Source organism: Bombina bombina, chromosome 5 (assembly GCF_027579735.1).
Source record: "Bombina bombina isolate aBomBom1 chromosome 5, aBomBom1.pri, whole genome shotgun sequence".
Lineage (NCBI taxonomy): Eukaryota > Metazoa > Chordata > Amphibia > Anura > Bombinatoridae > Bombina > Bombina bombina.
Genome location: NC_069503.1, coordinates 826008663 through 826029532, shown reverse-complemented (window position 1 = coordinate 826029532; position 20870 = coordinate 826008663). Strand labels below are relative to the sequence as shown.

General features: G+C 38.0%; 1 protein-coding gene across 1 annotated transcript; it reads left to right on the top strand.

Annotated features, from left to right (window-relative positions):
* The first annotated feature begins 7800 nt into the window (after positions 1–7800).
* Positions 7801–10359, top strand: LOC128661631 (nuclear factor erythroid 2-related factor 3-like). The gene is made up of 2 exons (XM_053715863.1): positions 7801–8016; positions 8396–10359. Exons 1-2 carry the CDS (start codon positions 7801–7803, stop codon positions 9164–9166), a joined length of 987 nt encoding a protein of 328 aa, XP_053571838.1. The 3' UTR covers positions 9167–10359.
* Positions 10360–20870: the final 10511 nt, after the last annotated feature.

Sequence of the window (20870 nt, the reverse complement as noted above, 5' to 3'; positions counted from 1 at the left end):
CCCTTCATACTGCGGTGGACTGTCCAGTGATCTTATGACACCGCTCTATGATGTTAGCTGCCTGCCTGGTAGTGGTGGTAGCAGGAGGACTAGGCACAGCCCTTGCAGAGTAATGAACTGGAACTAGTACACAACCAATAACATCCATATTTTAATTTTCATCATGGGTTCAAGTGGAAAAGAAGAAGCACGCAACGTTGAAGTTTGTCCTCTGTCCTGGCTGCCTGCTTAGTTACTGTACATTTAAGTACATTTTTTAGTTTTATCCAAAAATGCAATGCGCAAAAATGATATGTATATACCTTTATATATCATTAAAAAATAATTTAAAAATGTGTACAAAATAGAATGACAAAACTAAAGCTAATAAAGCTGATTAAATGTAATAATGGCTTCAAAATGACCAAAATCTGCACTGTGGTTAAAAACTAAAATTTATTTTAGTTAAAAAGAAAATTTCTAACGAAACATTTTTTGACAAAAATACGACCACAAACAAAAATGAACTAAAATGAAAATGTAATTTTTAGAAGAAAAGCAAATGTTTCACTTGTACAATGCACATCTATAGTGGACAGTGGACTGGACACAGTAAAATGGTTGACACAATAACACTGATACTAATACTGATACTTTATGAGTAACACCACATTGCACTAATTCAACCAACAAGTATGTGTGAGTGGTATGGAAGGAAAATGAGTGTGTGTGTATATCAAATACAACGAAAAAATGTCACGTGCACATCTCTAGCATAGACTATATTTAGCAATTTGTAGCCACAGGAATTGGATCCCTTGCATTCCTTGTCATTGTTATTTGAATTGGCATATGTGAGAAGGTAGGGTGTGTGGAACTTAGAATGCAGGAACAGATACACTAAGCAACAAAAGTCTGTTAAAAGCTTTACTGAATGATAAGCAAATGTAGTTGAAATTGAAGATTGCAGAAACAGCAAGTCTGAACATAGGCCGAAGTCAGAACACTATTCCAATTTCAGAATACTTAGGGACAGTTTGCAAGTGAAGCAGTATTTAACGATCCTGCTTTAGCGTTAACTCCGCTAGGAGAAAGCTTTTTGCGCGCATTGTGAAGCGCTCATATTACAAGTTGAAACTAAAATGTTTTTGCTCACACTAACCCGACGAGCGTAAAAAACCCAACTAAGAATATTGAGCATGCGATAATGTATTTCCCCATAGAAGTCAATGGAGTAAAAAAAGTGGGGGGAAATCTAACACCCTACCTGCGCGCAAACCTGATTGCATATTCTCAAGAGCGCTAACCAACATGAAAATATGAATATTTCACATTCCAATGTTCTTCCCATAGAAAAATATGTTCTATTTATTCATAAATACATATTTCTACATATTTTTTATGGTTTTATGCACAAATATATATCTATATATAACCGCACCCCCAACCAGCAATGGGCCACCTACCCGCCTCCCTCCTAACCCTCCCACGCCACCAACGATCGGCACCACCGCTGCCCGATGCAGATAGGGACACAGAGCTGCTTTGGTTTAGCTGCAAGACTATTTCTGCACTACCCCACTCGTGGGGCATGCAGAAATAGTGCAATCTCATTACTTTTAGTGAGATAGCGGCAGAGGTCCTTAAGGGCTTAACGACCAGCTTCGTCCTCGCGCTTGTGTCTAGGCTATGACTACGGCTCTTTAGCCTAAACACGTAAGCCATCTTGTGCTATGCCTGTGGATGATTGAAGAACAAAAAAGAGAGAAACGATGGCACTACAAAGGATGTGTCCCAATGACCCAATAAACATACCCCTATAAATGAGGGGCGAAGGGAGATAAAGTGTAGTGTACTGGGGGGACCACGGTGCTGTACATATATGAGGAAAATACTGAATGAAAGAACAACTGCTTAGCAGTTGCAAGGTATGTACTTAAATAGCACTCAACATCACCTATGAAGGGTAGCCATAGAATGCTGCAATAGGAGACTGTCCAATAGAAATGAGGGAGGGTAAAACTTAACTTTTAATAGTTAATAAATCTAAATCAAATGGAAAGATTAAAAAGACAGTAGGTGGATGAGTGGATAGCTGATGCAGGTATAAACCCCAGTAAATAAATATCTCTGGGAATAAAATTAATAACCCTTGTGTAAATGGTCTGACAAGGACTTAAACAGGGAGGTGTAATTGGAATAAATGCAAACGCCAAATAAAGGCAGGGTAGTCAAAAAATTGCTAATTATTATTTACAATAGACAGGTGAACAGGTTGTAGTAATGTGCATGTGCTGTTGATGCATATACTTAGGCAATAGCCAGTGTGTTTAACTGTTAATCTAAGCAGAGTAATCTGGTATATATATATATGTATATATAATTAATAAAAGCAGACTAACAGAGAAATTAGGCACATGGGTCTATACGTAGCATCCCTTGCATAATGTAACCATTACTTAAAGCCTGTGATAATATTACTTATCTTCTATGGTCAACAGTAAAGGTTTGGATAAGCTAGGAGTTCTCTCAAGAGAGTGCTATTATAATGCCGCTTAATCAATGCTCGCTAAAAATAAATTCATTCTATTGGAATTGAATGGTTTATAGAGAGAGTAGTTATAAGCGTACCTTGGGATTTAGGTTGGGATTTGACTGAAAATAGCTCCACTTAAATATGGTAAATGTGACAGTAAATGATTAGCTTCTATAGCATGTATACTATTGAGTTCCCTTATGGTCATGGGATTATCTCCGGTAAAGTAAGTTATAGGTATAGTACATATATAAAGCTAGGAGCTATAATGGACATCCACAAAGTTATTACTACCTATGTTATAACAGCAAGTGACAGGCAGGACCTATTAGTTATACCTATTGTTAGAGATAATCTATAATACTAGGTACCGCAAGCACAGACACTATCTGTATTGGTCAACAATAGGAGCCAAAAATTAGCTCAGGGTTCACACAGGGAGGTGCAGTGCTGTTATAGTGCAAATTTATAACTACTCGCTACACATAAATTCCTCCAATTGGAGTTATATTTTATATAAAGCATACGATCAATTATACTATTGTAGGAGCAACCGGCTTAAATAATCGTAATTATTTAACTAAAGATTGATGCCACTTAATAAAGTTTGTATATCTGTAAATATTTGGCGCATATAACGATAGTTATTAACCAGACTAGTAAATGTTTAAGTCCTAAATAAAATTGATCCGATCTGTATCAGATCCCACTCATTCTTACTACTGATTGTTCAAAAGTAGAGACAAAGAGTCCCCGTACGCCCTGACATGTTTTGCCTTTCGGCTTTGTCAAAGGTGGGGCGCCTGCCTTAGTACTGGACATTTATAGGTCAAGTGATGCAAGACTCTCAGGATTTCGGCCCGCTGATTGGCCCCTGAAAACCTGTCAGTTGATTGGTTCCCAGGGGGGTGTGTGTGAAAAGAACAGATTGTGTTCAGTCCAAGGTGCATGTGTGGTTGCTAAGTAACCAGTTGTAATCAAAACCAGAGAATACTGATAAATTTAAAACGGTAATACCTAAAAGTAATCCGAACAGCAAATTGAAAGAAGAATGTATGTATCCTATTCAAAGTTTAATATACTGATACAACATAACTACAAATGTATATCTCTCAGGTTATGTGCTTTAGAACCCGCTTTAAGAATACGGGTTCTAATAATATGTTGTAAATAATATATCGTTTGGCTAACTGAAGTGAAATATATATATATATTATTTTTTTTAAAGTAATTTTTATTGAGGTAAAATGGCAAACAAAAATAAAAACTTCACAAAGAAATATCATGGCAACATGCCCATTTGACATACATTAAATTTTACAAGGTGAATTGAACAAGCATGTCTTTACAGCTGTAGAAACCGGACTTAACTCAATCCAAATGTATACCTTCAAGCCATGAGCATTACCTCATTTTTACATAGGTGCATGGATCTAGGACAGATAAAACAACTCCAAACATCTAGTTGGGTGCAAGCCTAGCTTCACTGACTAAAATAAAACCTTGTGCAGGCTTGTGCTTGTCCATGGAGTATTCAGCTGATCCTTTAACTAAGTAACATAACAATCACGGATGGTTAAATAAAGGTGGGAATAGGTATCTCCCCAATTGGATTCATTCCTCAGGTTATCTCCATTACACCGGCTGATGGTATAGACATGGGGGGTAGGCCTACTCCAGGTACCTATGATGAAGTGGTAATAGTTGAAAGCAGAACTTTTCTGCAAGGCAACAGGGCAGAGAAGTAAATAGGGGAACTAAGGAGAAGAGGGGAGGGGGGGGGGAAAGAGAAGGGGAAGAGAGAAACAAAAAAAAAACCAAAAAAAAAGGGAAAAGAGGGAGGGCCTAGTGTTGCTTTTCAGGTGTATTTAAGTTTAGCCATTAAGTCATTATTCAGCAGGCTGTCATTGATGAAGTTGATTAAGTATCCCTATACGAAACATGTTTGACACTTAGCCTGTACATTCATGTTACAAGTCAAATAAAGACTATTTTGCTTTTACCTTAACGTCTGGCTGCTGTCCTTGGATGCCTTTGATGTCTTGTTTGCTGTTTGCCCTTTTCTTGCTGCTGTGGTCCTTTGGAGAGTAGGAGACCGGGTGCCTTCCTGTGCCTGTTGCTTGGTGGTTTGTGTTGTGGAGCGTCGGATGGAGCGCTCGTGAGTGGCACCGGTGGATGACGTCATCAACGGAGGACCGAGTACAGAGAGCAGAGGGACACAAGCGTGCTGCAGCTAACAGCGTGAAGATGGCTGAATAGACGGTGCAATGAATCGGGATATATAGGAGCGCCAATGGCTTAGATATACCACAGGAAATAAAAAGTAAAAATAGTCTCCAATAGTTTCTATTTTCCAAAGTCAACCAAATATTTAATATATAAAAACAATATAATTCTGATCTCCAGAATTCATAAAAATACAAAACACATATAACAATGCATAAAATACAATACAATGAATGATAAAAAATACAACAGATAACAGATTGAATCTAATCCAGTTATTTAAACTGGATGACCAATATCTAATGTTCCAGTTTTCCGTGAGTAAGTTCTCTTAGAGACCCTCTAGTAGGTACATAGATGTGTGTGAAAAACAAATCTGTATTTGATTTAATTATCAAATAAGTGTACAAATAAATCTGGTGTCCAATAAATGACTCAAATATTCTTATCAGGGTGATAAGATCACTAATATGGTTATACGAGACCCACTAGCAGGTCGACAGTACATGCAGATAGTGCAACATTTAAATCGTATGATGAACGCTGTGAAAAAAAAAAAAAAAAAAGATACAATGTGTTGGGTTCCTTAAGCTATCAAATAAACCATAATATGGATTACAGAATATAACACACAATAAAATACAAATATGAAGTGGGTGTTGTCATAAAAGTAAAAAAATAGAATAGAATAATGTGAAAAAATGCAAAAAATATAAAACAAAATTAAATGTGGGATCCTACTAATGGGATTCTAAACTAAACTGGTACCAGCTGTTACCTCAATTCTCCTGATTGAATCTGGATGATGGACTCAGTGGTCCGATAATGCGTCTAACTTTCTTATCTTAAAAACAATAAACAAATACCACAAGCTATATAATTCTTAATATGAACGACATAAAAAACAGAGAGTGTGTGTATAGTTTGGCCAAAACTAATCCACAACTCCTAAAGGTGTGTTTCCACAACTTTAAATAACTTTAGATAATGATATGACAATAATAGTGTCCTTGAAAAGTCTATTGATAAAAGTGAATCCTTAAAAGTCTGGTGAAAGAAATCCTCAATGTGTAGTGGAGTCCAAGGTCCTATTCCTATGTTAAGACAAAATACCTGTTAGCGCTGTTTGTTTAGTGCGCTTTTTTTTCATTTCTTTCAGGTATTTTGTCTTAACATAGGAATAGGACCTTGGACTCCACTACACATTGAGGATTTCTTTCACCAGACTTTTAAGGATTCACTTTTATCAATAGACTTTTCAAGGACACTATTATTGTCATATCATTATCTAAAGTTATTTAAAGTTGTGGAAACACACCTTTAGGAGTTGTGGATTAGTTTTGGCCAAACTATACACACACTCTCTGTTTTTTATGTCGTTCATATTAAGAATGATATAGCTTGTGGTATTTGTTTATTGTTTTTAAGATAATAAAGTTAGACGCATTATCGGACCACTGAGTCCATCATCCAGATTCAATCAGGAGAATTGAGGTAACAGCTGGTACCAGTTTAGTTTAGAATCCCATTAGTAGGATCCCACATTTAATTTTGTTTTATATTTTTTGCATTTTTTCACATTATTCTATTCTATTTTTTGACTTTTATGACCACACCCACTTCATATTTGTATTTTATTGTGTGTTATATTCTGTAATCCATATTATGGTTTATTTGATAGCTTAAGGAACCCAACACATTGTATCTTTTTTTCTTTTTTTTTTCACGGCGTTCATCATACGATTTAAATGTTGCACTATCTGCATGTACTGTCGACCTGCTAGTGGGTCTCGTATAACCATATTAGTGATCTTATCACCCTGATAAGAATATTTGAGTCATTTATTGGACACCAGGTTTATTTGTACACTTATTTGATAATTAAATCAAATACAGATTTGTTTTTCACACACATCTATGTACCTACTAGAGGGTCTCTAAGAGAACTTACTCACGGAAAACTGGAACATTAGATATTGGTCATCCAGTTTAAATAACTGGATTAGATTCAATCTGTTATCTGTTGTATTTTTTATCATTCATTGTATTGTATCTTATGCATTGTTATATGTGTTTTGTATTTTTATGAATTCTGGAGATCAGAATTATATTGTTTTTATATATTAAATATTTGGTTGACTTTGGAAAATAGAAACTATTGGAGACTATTTTTACTTTTTATTTCCTGTGGTATATCTAAGCCATTGGCGCTCCTATATATCCCGATTCATTGTTCCGTTTTTAGACCTATTAGGGGGTCTTCTTTATAGTGAGCAGATATCAGTCCTGGGCGCTGGTTACTTTTTCTTCTCATGAATAGACAGTGCAAACATCCTGCTGGTGAGCGAGGTATCCTGAGCACTGCCGGTTCTGTGGTTTGATTGTCTATTGATCCATCAATTTGGTAAGCTGCACGGATACTTTTGTTGCCTGGAGCATATAATGGATTGTAGTAATGCACTAAGTATATGTCTTTTCATGCCCTGTAAGACGCTTTAAATTTGGATTGCACGCCTCTGCTTCACTCTGTTTTATTATAATTATACTGGAAACAGCATTTGAAGCTCAAGAATTTCACAGCAATATTTATGAGACGTTTTTGTATCATACAAATATGGCATCAGCTAGTTTTGTTTTAAAACAAGATAATGAAGAAATCAGTGACTGTGAGGATTTGTTTAACAGTGATGTAATTGAGAAAGAACAAAATGGAGACATGGACAGTTTATTTTTCAGAATGGATAATCTCCTTAAACAGGACTCTAGGCTAGAACTTGATATCAAGACTTTTAATATTTACAAAAAGGCTAAACGCATACCTAGAGGACTCCGCATTAAGAAGTTTCCTTCTTTTCATGTAACTGACATGGACTTTATTAACAAGTGGAATAATATTCTTACTGAGTGCTCTCTTGCACTTATTGATCTTTTGATTGATTATAAAAAAACAATTACGTATACAATTAGGTCTTGAGAAACAGAAATTGCAAGATTACATTCGTCCTTTATCTGAGAGAACAGATTTTAAATTGTATGATGACAAAATACAGAAGGTTATCATGGAATTTAAAAATAATTTGTGGCAATTCAAAAAGCAAAAAATACTTAGAGATAAATCTGATTATGATAATGACAAAGTGTATAGATTTCCACAATTTGAGAACAGGAAAAGGAGCAGACAGTCTAAGAGAAGTGCAGATAAGAGAGTTAAATTTGCTGACACAGACACAGAATATGATTATGATTCATCAGATTTAGAAATCAGTGAAACACAAGTGAGAGCAGACCCTTCTTTTGTATTACAGCAAAATGAGGTTACACATGTTGTAGATAATGATACTATGTAAAAAAACCAGAAAGGCCCCCTGACACAAAGAAAAAAATACGTAGAGGGGGGCAAAGATTCAACAGAGCAGCCCATATTAAGACAGGGAATGCCAAGACGCACAGGTATCCTCAAAGGAAGAAGGGAAATCAGCCTCAGAAGTATATTTAAATCAGTTTGAAAATGTACTCAATTTGTCATCTAAAACTTTAACTCAGGAACAACTTTTTGTTCTGTCATTGGGTTTAAGCTTTGCTCCTACCTCCCATTTTGATCTATTTAATACAATAGTAGATTTAAATAAATTCATTAGAATTTTGGTATTAAAGAAACATTTTTCAGGAGCTGCAGGCTACAGCAGTGACTCTGGGTCTGTATCATATGATGGCCTTGAAGGAGCAGTTGGAGGCACTTGGCCAGAAATCAATAAATTTTGCCATATGGATTTTCAGGAAGGATCAAATTGTTATGATGAAGTCACTTTACATAATGTAAACCACAATCACACATATAATCAATTGCCTAACCAGCTAGAACCTAGTCCTGAACATCACTACAGTTGGTCATCGAAAGCAGGGAGATTAAGAAGCCCATGTATCGGCGGAATTAATAAAAATCTCAGTCGTGATGAACGACGTGCAAAATCATTACAAATTCCTTTTTCGGTAGATGAAATTGTTAGCATGCCCGTAGAAATGTTCAACAACATGTTATCAAAGAATTACTTGACAGAAACTCAAGTATCTGTTATACGAGACATTAGACGACGAGGTAAAAACAAAGTGGCTGCTCAAAACTGCCGCAAACGTAAGCTTGATGTTATTCTGAATTTAGAAGATGATGTGTGCAAGCTGAAAGCCCACAAAGAAAAGCTTCTCAAAGAAAGGGCCCAGTGCAGCAGGTCTATTAATAACATGAAACAGAAACTCAATGACTTGTACCGTGATGTTTTTAGCAAACTAAGGGATGAACAAGGCAGGCCAGTGAATCCAAGTCAGTATGCTTTGCACTGCAATAGTGATGGAAGCATCATGGTTGTTCCAAGGAGACTTTTCAAAGCCGAACAAAAAAAAGAGGCTCCAAAGGAGAAGAAACCATAAATGGTTCTTAGGAGCACTGACTCATTAAAGAGGAGTTGTTAAATGAAAGAAATAAAAAGACTAAAGCATATGAGAGGAGTGGTGGTATTGAGAGCTTGGGTTAAAACACACTGGAGGTGATCAATTCTGAGCATGATAATCTAGATTAGCTGTAATAATTCTGACATCTGTTCAGATAACAGCTGTACGCTAATTATCTTCTCATCTTTCTACATAAAATATGTGGACTAGCTGCTTTACTTTTCTTCCAGATACGGCACTAAAGATAGGAAGTTGTACAGACTTCTTTTTGTTATGCCAGAAATTATCTGCACTGTCGGACAATATTATCAAAACTCTTAAGGTTTTTATTTTATGCAGTTTAATTACCCACTAATAACTATTAGTATGGTATATAATCATAAGACCTAGATAAACTGATTTCATTTTTATGAAAAGATAGTGTCAGAAAAGCTTTCTTATATCAAATTTGCAGGCCAATTTTCTGGTAAAATTGGATTTTAATGGAATACTTGTAAAATGGACATTCGAAAAATGAGACGTTGCCTCTTTAAAGGACATGACTGTTGATATACAAAGTGACCTTAGACTTAGTCTGTCGGCACTGGAGCACATTCTGAAATATAAATACTTAGCTTTACATTATTTTCTTTTTTTAAATGATGTGGTATATGTCTTTAATTTATATTTGTGGTCTTTATGAGGATTTAAATTATGCTTTTTATGTGTTGTTTCTTCTTTTTAGTTTTGTTCTCGACTTTTTTTTTTTCCAAAAGGTCCTGGTGGCTGTTCATTGCTTTAGCCTTTCATTATTAATACTTTCATTGTGAGCAAACTGGAGTTGCTTGTTTTGTATTCTTAATGTAATTTCTCCAGCATACAATATTGGATGATAGCAGAATCTTCTTTGTTTGGATAGGAATATTTTTTTGTTATAGAGACTTGGTTTACAATAATGTAATTTCCCAGCTTGCATTTATCTTTTTTTTTCTTCCCAAAAATCAACTTTTATTATTCCGCATAATTTATGGTTTGCAATATTAAGTGTTCTGGTTTCATTCTGAGCCAGTGGAGTGTCATAAATAACCAAGTATTTTCATTATATAGAAGTACTATACCGTTTAAAATAAGTTCAAAGATAAGCTATATGCAGCAAATAAGAGGATATATTAAAAGTCTGACTTTTCTCAAAATGTCTGTACTTAAATTTAAAAGCAGTTAAGTGGGACACAATCATATTGCAATTTCAAAAGTCTCTAATGAACTGAAACATTTGCAGAGTGCCCAGACTATCATAGTTTGCATTCTCTCTAGAACAAAAGTCACATGTCCTTTGGCTTGTCCTGTCTTGTATCTTCACTTGGACAAATGGACAGTAAACACCTTGACATTACCAAACATTTTTTGTTGATTTCTATAAATTAACATCTTGTTTGCTGAAATTATTTTACAATAGCTAAACTCCACCCACCATTTGCCTTATTTGGAGGAAGCAATCTGGGCTTTAGTCTGCTGACAACAAGGCTAGCAATGGACATTATGTTAGTATAAATTGCATTGTTTTGCAGTTGTTCTCAAGTCAAGCCAATTAGGGAAAGTCAGCAGGATACGTTTCATGTTCTGTGAATTGAAAAATCCACAATTTTCAGAGCTGCATGACTAAAAGTTTTATATAAAAATCCTGTGTTTACTATCCCTTTAAAATGACTTAAAGGGACTTGATACCCTAATGTTGAAGCACTTGAAAGTGATGTAGCATATCTGTAAAAATACACTAAAAAATATCACCTGAAAGTCTGCAAAAGCGCAAGTTATTTTACCTCATAATTTCTTCAGTCATCAAATCCCATTGTAAAGGGACTTTAGACAGCCAATCAGGATTCTAATCCCAGAACTTGCAAGGGAGCATGCATCTGGCATGTGCATGCACAGTCATGTTATTACCACCTCAGTTTATAGAAATTTACTGTGAATTCTTACAAGATTTTAATGAGATTTCACAAGATCACAGTAAAGCGAAGTATGACCTTAGCACTGCTCAAGCTGATTGGCTGCTGTTTTTTTAACATGCAGCTGACAGTAGCTAATCTTGTTAGCTGAAGAAATTATGAGGTAACATATCTTCTTTTTTTTACATAGAGATGTTAACGAGATAATTTCTTGTCAGCTTTTTACAATTATGCTGCATCACTTTCAAGTAATTTAATATGTGGGTATTATGTGACTTTAACAGTATAAAACAGTATATCATGGGCTGGTATATTGTGGTTAATCTCCAGATGCTTGCCCTCCAATTAATCACAATTTTTAAGATTACATCTCCAGATGAGAATGAGTGAGAATTGAGTCCTAAAGGAAGACAGCTTAACAAAGAGTTCATTTTAAGGGATTTTACAACATAAATACGAACACTGAAACTATATTTCTGAATGTATTTAATATAATTTATCTGCCTTTAATGTTATCCAGAATTTAAACAGTGGTAAATGTCCTAAAATTCTTCAGTGGGTATAAAATCTCTTTAAGGGCCCTTCAATGAAGTCTGTGCTGTTTACATATGCTGGTTAAGTAAACATGAACAGGCATTTTTTTTCTATATATTGTTTGCACCTATGTAAATATATCTACATCAGAGAAGTTTATTTTGGATTTTAAAATGTATCCTTTTACTTGGTATAAATTGAACTAGATATTTGGTAAGCTAGAGGTTAGAAAGTATTAATGCAACAGAATTCCTAAATCCTATATGCACCTGCTATGAGATGTAATAAAACTATCTATGAAGCATAGGTTTAATTTTTATGTAGTAAACCTTACACATTCATGACTTTTGAGACTTATATTGCATATTACAAAAAACTGATAAATGCAGTAACATTTTTAGTTCAGGAATAAAACAAAATTTTGCATCCTTACTAAATATTTAAAGCCAAAACTAGAAAAAAAGGTTTTACCACAGAACTGAAGCGAAAATACCTGTTTATTCATATATAAATATCATAATGTGTTCCATATTTATGTTCATCAGCCGCTGGGTTGTCATATATGTACGACCCTATTCACTGTAAAGTCTTGTCACCTAAAAAAAAGTACTGCAATAAAAAGTATAATGCACCAAAAAAAAAAAAAAAAAAAAAAAAAGAAACATTTTTCAGGAGCTGAGAATGTAGCTATGCCTTTGGAGGTTGAAACCAATCATCCTATTACAGATACAATCAAAGATTTCTCTGATAAATGTGCGTTACTTGATTTAGTTTCATTAGAAAAGGATAGTTCAATGGCACTGGATCAAGAAAAATCTGTCAGAATTGATATTAATAAGTTGAAACCCAAGTCAGATTTTTATCCAATTAAAACCAGATCTAGTGCCATTGAGGTATTTCAGAAAACAGTTGAGTTAAAACTGAAGGAGTTACATGATAGTATTGATTGGAAGTCACACCTAGGTTATAATTGGACTAGGAAACAATATCAAGCTCTGAAATCTTTGGAGAAAATGCAGGAAATAGTTATTCGTGGATTAGATAAAGGGGGAAAAGTTGTAGTGCTGAATAAATTGGATTATTTGGAGGAAGCTTGGAGACAGCTTACAGACAAAGAGGTTTATTTAAAATTGCCTAATAATCCTACTTTTCGTTTCCAAAGGGAACTTTATTCCATCATTGATTTGGCGGCCTATAATGGGGTTATCACACAAAAGAATTTGGAATTTTTAAAAGTTCAGTATCCTAAAGTGGCAATTTTCCATTATTTGCCCAAAATTCACAAAAGTGTGCATAAACCCCCAGGCCACCCAATAGTGGCTGGTATTGGTTCTTTAATTGAACCCCTTTCTGAAACTATTGATGCATTCTTACAACCTATGGTAACTAAATTATTAAGTTATGTAAGAGATACTAGTGATGTTATTCAACAGCTAGAAAAACTAAAATGGGAGGTAGGATATTCCTTTGTCTTAGTAGATGTTATTTCACTCTACACATGTATACCACATGACAAAGGGATAGAGGCAGTTACATTTTTCTTGGATAATTTTTCAGGCTATGATGTAAAATTGAAAGAGTTTATTCTTACCTCCATTGATTTTCTCCTAACACATAACTTTTTCATGTTTGAAGTTGACTATTATCTCCAAAGATGTGGGACAGCTATGGGGGCTAAATTTGCCCCATCCTATGCCAACCTGTATTTAGGTTGGTGGGAGCTGTCCCACGTCTTTGGAGATATTAATCCATATAGGGAGCACATACTCTATTTTGGTCGCTATATAGATGACCTTTTGGTTGTCTGGAAAGGGTCAGAGGAGACAATCCCTGACTTTATAGAGTATCTACAAGATAATGATCTTAATTTAAAATTTACACATGTGACCAGCACAGAAAGTGTTCCCTTCTTGGATATAGAACTACGAGCTAATTGTGATGAACAGAGTATTGAAGTCGAATTGTATCGCAAAGAGATGGCTGGGAATACAATTCTCAATGCCACCTCCTGTCATCCCAAGCACACAGTGGTATCTATACCTAAGAGTCAATACATACGTGTTAAACGTAATTGCACTAAATCAGACAAATATGAATTTCATGCGAAAGAATTAACTGAAAGATTCTTAAAAAGAGGTTATGATAAGAATAACCTAGACAGGGCAAAGAAATTGGTTGACCCTCAAGATAGGGACTCACTATTTACTAATAAAAAAGAGCTTAATCCTATGCAGAACAAACCTAAATTCATTACTACCTACAGCACTGAGTATCACAAAATCTGTAAAATCATACGTGAATCTTTGCCTATATTAGAGGCGGATGATGCACTTAGAGAGATTGTACAAACAGGCTGTGGATTTGTGTCACGGAAGGCCAAAACCTTGGGAAACCTTCTGTCTCCTTCTATGTTACCAAAAACAAAAAAAAGATAATTGGCTTTCATTAAAGCCTGGCTTTCATAAATGTAATAGCATTAGGTGCAAGTCATGTGCACATGCTATATTTGGAACAGAGTTTAAATCCCAGGTTACAGGTAAATCTTATCAGATAGAACAGTATTCCACTTGCAATTCTACATATGTCATTTATTTGCTCACCTGCAGGGGGTGCTATAAGCAGTATGTAGGACTTACTACACGACCCCTGAAAGACAGGTTCTTAGAGCATTTAAGGTCCATTGAAGACCCACATTCAACTACTCCAGTGTCACTACACTTTAAGAAAGAACACCATTCTGATACTTCCTTATTGGTGTTTCAATGTATCCAATTCATTCCCAGACACCCAAGAGGTGGTAATAGAGAAGAAATTCTCAAGAAAAGGGAAGTTTTTTGGATTTTCCAATTGGAAACTGTAGTGCCAAAAGGTTTAAATTCAGAATGGGACATAAAATTATTTGTTAAATAAATTTATTGCTACTGGTTATTTTATGTATATAAAAAATTCTTCTAAAATATATCATAATTAATAATAGTATTTTGCATGTTAGCATATATCTTTATTATCTTGTTATAAACAATGTTTAAATAAGCACATTCCCTTCTCCATATATACCTATATAATGAGCAGAACACAGGTGCATGTATATTTCTGCAAAAAGGTTCCTTAACATGATTGGCTGTGAGAAAACAGGGTGTTGCTTTTCAGGTGTATTTAAGTTTAGCCATTAAGTCATTATTCAGCAGGCTGTCATTGATTAAGTTGATTAAGTATCCCTATACGAAACATGTTTGACACTTAGCCTGCACATTCATGTTACAAGTCAAATAAAGACTATTTTGCTTTTACCTTAACGTCTGGCTGCTGTCCTTGGATGCCTTGGATGTCTTGTTTGCTGTTTGCCCTTTTCTTGCTGCTGTGGTCCTTTGGAGAGTAGGAGACCGGGTGCCTTCCTGTGCCTGTTGCTTGGTGGTTTGTGTTGTGGAGCTTCGGATGGAGCGCTCGCGAGTGGCACCGGTGGATGACCGTCATCAACGGAGGACCGAGTACAGAGAGCAGAGGGACACAAGCGTGCTGCAGCTAACAGCGTGAAGATGGCTGAATAGACGGTGCAAACATCCTGCTGGTGAGCGAGGTATCCTGAGCACTGCCGGTTCTGTGGTTTGATTGTCTAGTGGGGGCCCGTCTAGAAGGACAAAGGTCTCATTTAAATCCTATCTGTAAATACGTTCCTGTGGGAGTAAAGTCTGCACACTCACATGTTACTCTTTTCCCAGGCTTCCCAGGGTATCCAGACCTGACCATATAGACCCAAGTTGCCTCTACAGCTCAAAGAATATTCTTCCATAGAACGGATGTATGTGACGATCTCCCTGACCATGTTAAACGTGACTTGGGAGGATCCAAGCCAGCATCTAGCAATTGCCATTTTTGTGGCCAGGAGAATAATAATACACAGTATTTTTTCTGGCTTGTTCAATTTACCTAGTCCTAGGTGAAAAAGTGCCGTATCTGGTGTGAGATTGCGAAGCAAACCTAATTGGTCTAACATTATCCCCACCCTCCTCCACACTCCCTGAACCTCCACACAACTCCACCAGACATGCAGATGCGTACCTCTACCTCCACACCCTCTCCAGCATATATCCGGCCTATGAGGGAACATCTTATGTAATTGCTCCGGGACCCTGTGCCAGCGCAACATCAACTTTACAAATAGCTCAAAGAGCGTAACACAATGGATCGCCATTTTTGTGTGTCTGATAGCTGTCTGCCAATCCACTTCGGGATAAACCTGCCCCAGTTCTCTTTCCCACTCCAGAACCCGAAACTGCTTCACAAAGCCATCCGAGCCTAGAAGCAGTTGGTAATGGATCGTCATGGCTTTTCGGAGAGGTTTACCCACCAGCCACCTTCTCTCCCATTGAGTCAGCTCCCTAGGGTTCAATTTTGGGAATTTCCATTCTATCAGCAAGGAAATAAATCTAAAATACTCAAAGTGGTATTTCTTAGGGATATCTATATTTGGCAAGTCAAGAGCTTGCAGAGCTAATCCACGGGGTGAGTAAAGATCACGAATCTGCTTCACCCCCCAAGCAGTCCACATCTGGAGTGAGTCAGGAAGACAGAGCAACAGTTCTCTTATTGAATGCACAGGCGAGGGGTGGGGAGCAACCTGCGGGAGGCCATGAAGGTCCCTCCACATTCTAATACAGGCCCCAATAATAGGGTTGTCCACTCCTATAAGAACGTCTGAGTGCCTAGCGACCCAGATAAGATCCTCCAGGAGCAGTCCTGAAGGAAGCACGGCCTGTTCCAGTTATCCCCATATAGTTTCCTCTGGCGGGACTCCCAAGGCTGTGATATGTGACAGCATAGCTGCTTCATAATATTTACGAATGCTGGGGGCTGCAAGCCCACCGTGTAGGACAGGTTTTTGTAGTTGTTGCATTGCAACCCTTGGGGGTTTACCCTACCAGATAAATCTACTTATTATGGATTGGAGGCGCTTTAGAATATAGTTTGGGACCCTCAATGGGATACACCTGAACAGGTATGTGGCCTTGGGCAGCAAAGTCACTTTGACTGATTGGATTCTCCCAATCCATGAGATCTCATATTTAGCCCACTTTGTGGTGAGGCTTTCAAATTCTCTCAATAGCGGGTCGAAATTAGACCGAATCACCGTTTTCGGATCAGGAGAGAGGATGATCCCCAAATGTTTTATCTGGGTTGACGACCAGTCAAATGGATAGGCTTCCTTTAGCTGGGAAAGTTGTGTCGGAGGGAGATTTAGGGCCAAAGCCTCAGTCTTTGTATAATTGAGTTTATAATAAGACATCTCTCCAAACTGCCTTAACCCATCAAAAACCACCGGGAGGGACACCTCAGGCTCCGACACAAATAAGGTGAGATCGTCTGCAAATAACCCAAGCTTTTGTAAGGAATCGTGGATTAAAAAGCCCTTAATCATATTGTTTTGCCTAATCATGGCTGCCAGGGGCTCAATGGAAAGGACAAAAAGAAGGGGGGAAAGCGGGCACCCCTGTCTAGTCCCGTTTTTTATCTCAAAAGGCTCTGAACAGAACCCCTTGCCCCTAATTCTAGTCAATGGGTTGGAGTACAGAGCCATTACCGCTTCTATGAACTGCGCCGGAAGCCCGAAGGCCCCCATAACCTCCTCCATATACTCCCACCGTACCCTGTCAAATGCCTTTTCCGCATCTAGCGACAGGGCAACTAGTGGGAGCCCCAAGGATTTGGCTTCTGCAAATATGTTTAGCAAACGACGCGTATTGTCCGAGCCTTGCCTGCCTTGCACGAATCCCACCTGATCTAAGTGTATTAGGGACGGGAGTTCCCTGCCTAGGCGGTTTGCCAAGATTTTTGAGTATATTTTAACATCCTCATTTATTAAGGAGATGGGTCTATAACTCTCACAGCGACTAGGATCCTTACCCGGTTTGGGAGAGAAAATCTCTGTTCCTGTCGCTGCCTAGGTTGGCATGTCCTCTTCTATCTTTCTCAGGGTCCCAAAGCATATTAAAGTCACCCGCCAGGAGGGTATGGCCCTGCTTTATCTTGGCTACTTGGAGGAGCAATTTCCTCAGAAAGCTAACCTGGTTAGTGTTGGGTAAGTATGTCGCAACTAGCGTGTATAACACACTGTTTAAGCGGCACACACATATCACATAACGTCCTGCCGGATCGCTTGCCGTGTAGATAGGCTCATAGGCTACCTGATCCCCTATCAATATCGTCACCCCCCTAGCTTTTTTGTGGAATGTGGATGAAACGATAACTGGGAATCTCTTTGGTTTGAATCTATCTACAGCGTCCTCAGTCCAATGGGTCTCTTGGAGGAAAGCCACATCAACCCTATGTTTAAGTAAGAATTTGAGCGCCAGACTCCTCTTAGTTGGGGAGTTCAGACCCTTGGTATTTAGGGTGCATACCTTCATGGTCAGGTCTCAACAGGGAGGTGGAGAGAAAAAAAAAGGGGGGGGAAAGAAGAAAGATTAGAGAGAGTGTAGACTTAATAGGAAGCCCCTGTTGCCTTTGGATTGTGGAATATAGCTCCCCATACTAGGGGTATATGGGTGGGTCTAAAGTCCCTTGATCTCGGGGTAAGAATAGCTTATCTGTTAATGATTAATGGGGTGAGGTAAAATGTAGAATAATGGGGAGTAAATAAATAGGTAAGTAAGGGAGTAGGCAAATAAGTAAGTCAGCCGGTGTATGTAGATTTTATCCCTATCTATAGTCAGCTCTGGAGCCTATAGGTTTAGAGGGTATGATAAACACAAGAGAATTTTTACGCTGGTGAGATAGGGAGTAACAGGATAGGGTGATGCGACATGGGGAGGGAGGATGGGAAGGGATGAGGATGAAGAATGAAAAATGAAAGATGGAAGAGGGGCGGAGCCAGCAACAGACCCACAGCCCCCCCCCAAACCTGTAACTAGTGTAATAAATGTAATAAGACAACATCAACAAAGTTATAAACATATATATGTATAACAGTGACCTAATACAGCTTTGACAGTCCTTCAATATTAGCAACCTTTAAATCCACTTTGACAATCTAAGCATCAATACTTATGCAACATAAAAATCATTCAGTGGTACTAGTGGCATTTAGCTGCTATACATCTACCTGTTTTTTCTGTGTAATTAAGACCCACTAGTATGTTTCACAGTGGACATAAAATGGCTAAACATGTGCAGACCTTGTATCAAGATTTGAAACAGTTGAGAAAGAAAAAATAGCTTCAGGCCCTAAGTTATTGTGAGTCAGGCCTAGACAAGCAGAGAGACAGTCTCAGGGTGTCAGGGATTTTGGGTATACTGTTCCTTTAATTATCTCCACCAATCAATTCCTACGTTCTCCCATAAAGCACCTGTTCACTAAGCACTCATTGCTTAGTATTTTGTTATTCCTCATCTGAGTAACACTGAGCTTTGCTCTTCAGAGCACTAACTGACCTTATTTTTGCTTCCTCTGCCTTCTAGTTCCTTAGCCTGCCTGCTGAGTTTAATCTACAACAACCACTGGACTTCTAGTTTGTCTGCTGCAATCACCTATGCTCACTAAGATCCTATACACCTTGGATTACGCTCTCATCTTGTGGGCTCCTATTCTACTTGGAGTGGTACTTCCACCTATCCTCTGGCATCTCATTGTATAATGTAAGTCACGTTTGTCCTTTAAATAAGTCTCTGCCTGATTGCTGTTAATTTTTCGTCTGTGCCGTTTTTCCCTAACCGCACTTACCTCCTTGCAATCTAACCGGCTCCATTGATCTGATACTGACGTCACTCGCAGCTCTGCAACCTCCGCTCCGGAACTCAGACTCCTTCCTGCTTCCTATTAGCAGTGACTCTGAACTGCCATACTGCGTTTCCCAAACACGCTGAAACAAGGTACTGTGCTGCATACTTCCACATTTTTCTTATTCGCATACTTTGCCATTTTTTGCCCTCATTCAACATCGCTCTGAGAAATTGAAATAGCTTAAACTAATTTTATTTACTGGAAAGTTTCTCCATACAGGGAAGGTTTATTTCTACTTTATTTCTTTGGAGGGTTTCTCCATACTGAGGTTGTTAACTTCTATTGAATTATCTACTAAGTAGTACTTTGTAGATCTTGGCCTCCTTTTCGTATTGTCTGTGTTATCTGATAGATTGTTTTGATTGCACATTCTCATTCTCAGCATCTTTTTGAATACATAATATCTATCATACAATAAAGGCACACAGTTTTAATTGAGAACATAAGAAAGTGTGTGTTCCCATTAGAATTCGTGCTACAGCACCTGCATTAGAATTACTTACAAGATACCACAGTATCTCCACTAGGAGGCTACATATTACACAGGGCTATGGGCTTCCTGGATTCCATTCTTGGGCATTCACTCTCAGATCTGGGCTTCTTCTGTGAGGGCGTGCGGGTAGGTTTTGGTCTATAGGAGGCCTCACCGGGGAGGCCGACGGGGACCTATCTTTCCGCGGCAGTTGCCACGTCCTAATGAGCTCCAGCCCCTGTTGGGTAGTCCGAATGATATGTTGGGTGCCATCTTTGGTAGCAATTAATTTGGTTGGAAAGCCCCATCTATATTGAACTTGATTTCTTCTTAGGACTCTGGTGACCTCCGCAAAACTTCTCCTTTGAGCCAAGGTGTAGGAGGACAGATCAGGGAATAGCGAGACCTCTCTAAATTGCCCATTAAGTTGTGGTGAGCGCAGCATTGCTCTCATCAATTTATCTTTGTATGAGTAGTGATGTAAGCGGGCTATAGTGTCTCTGGGTTTACCAGGAGGGAGATTTCTGGGTCTCGCCGTACGGTGGATTCGGTCTATTCTATTCACGTCTCCAGCAGCAGGCCCAAGAATTGACTGGAAAAGACGGTGAGCATAATCTTCCAAGTCTTGCGGGAGAACCGACTCCGGGATACCTCTGAGTCTCACATTATTTCGCCTGGATCTATCTTCTAGATCTGCCACTTTCGCCTCTAAGGAGGATACTTGATCCATCAGGCTTTGCGTTTGGCCCCCCCAGTTAGCATGGTCCACCATAAGATCCTCCTGTTTCCTTTCAATGGTGTCAGTTCTTTCACTGATAGAGGAAATATCGCGTCTCAGGTCCTCAAACGATCTCTCCAACTTATCGAACCTTCTAGTGAGGGTCTGGTTCTGGTTTTTGAACATGCGCTGTATGGATCCCCCTTTTTTCTGCCTGGAGTGTTGGAAGTAGAAAGCCTACTCTCATTATGGTC

Bases quoted from the DNA above. Each gene is read 5' to 3' on its own strand.
- LOC128661631 (XM_053715863.1), top strand. From the start codon at position 7,801: ATGGAATTTAAAAATAATTTGTGGCAATTCAAAAAGCAAAAAATACTT. The intron at 8,017-8,395 runs GTGAGAGCAGAC...TTGGTATTAAAG, and splicing joins TAGAAATCAGTGAAACACAA to AAACATTTTTCAGGAGCTGC.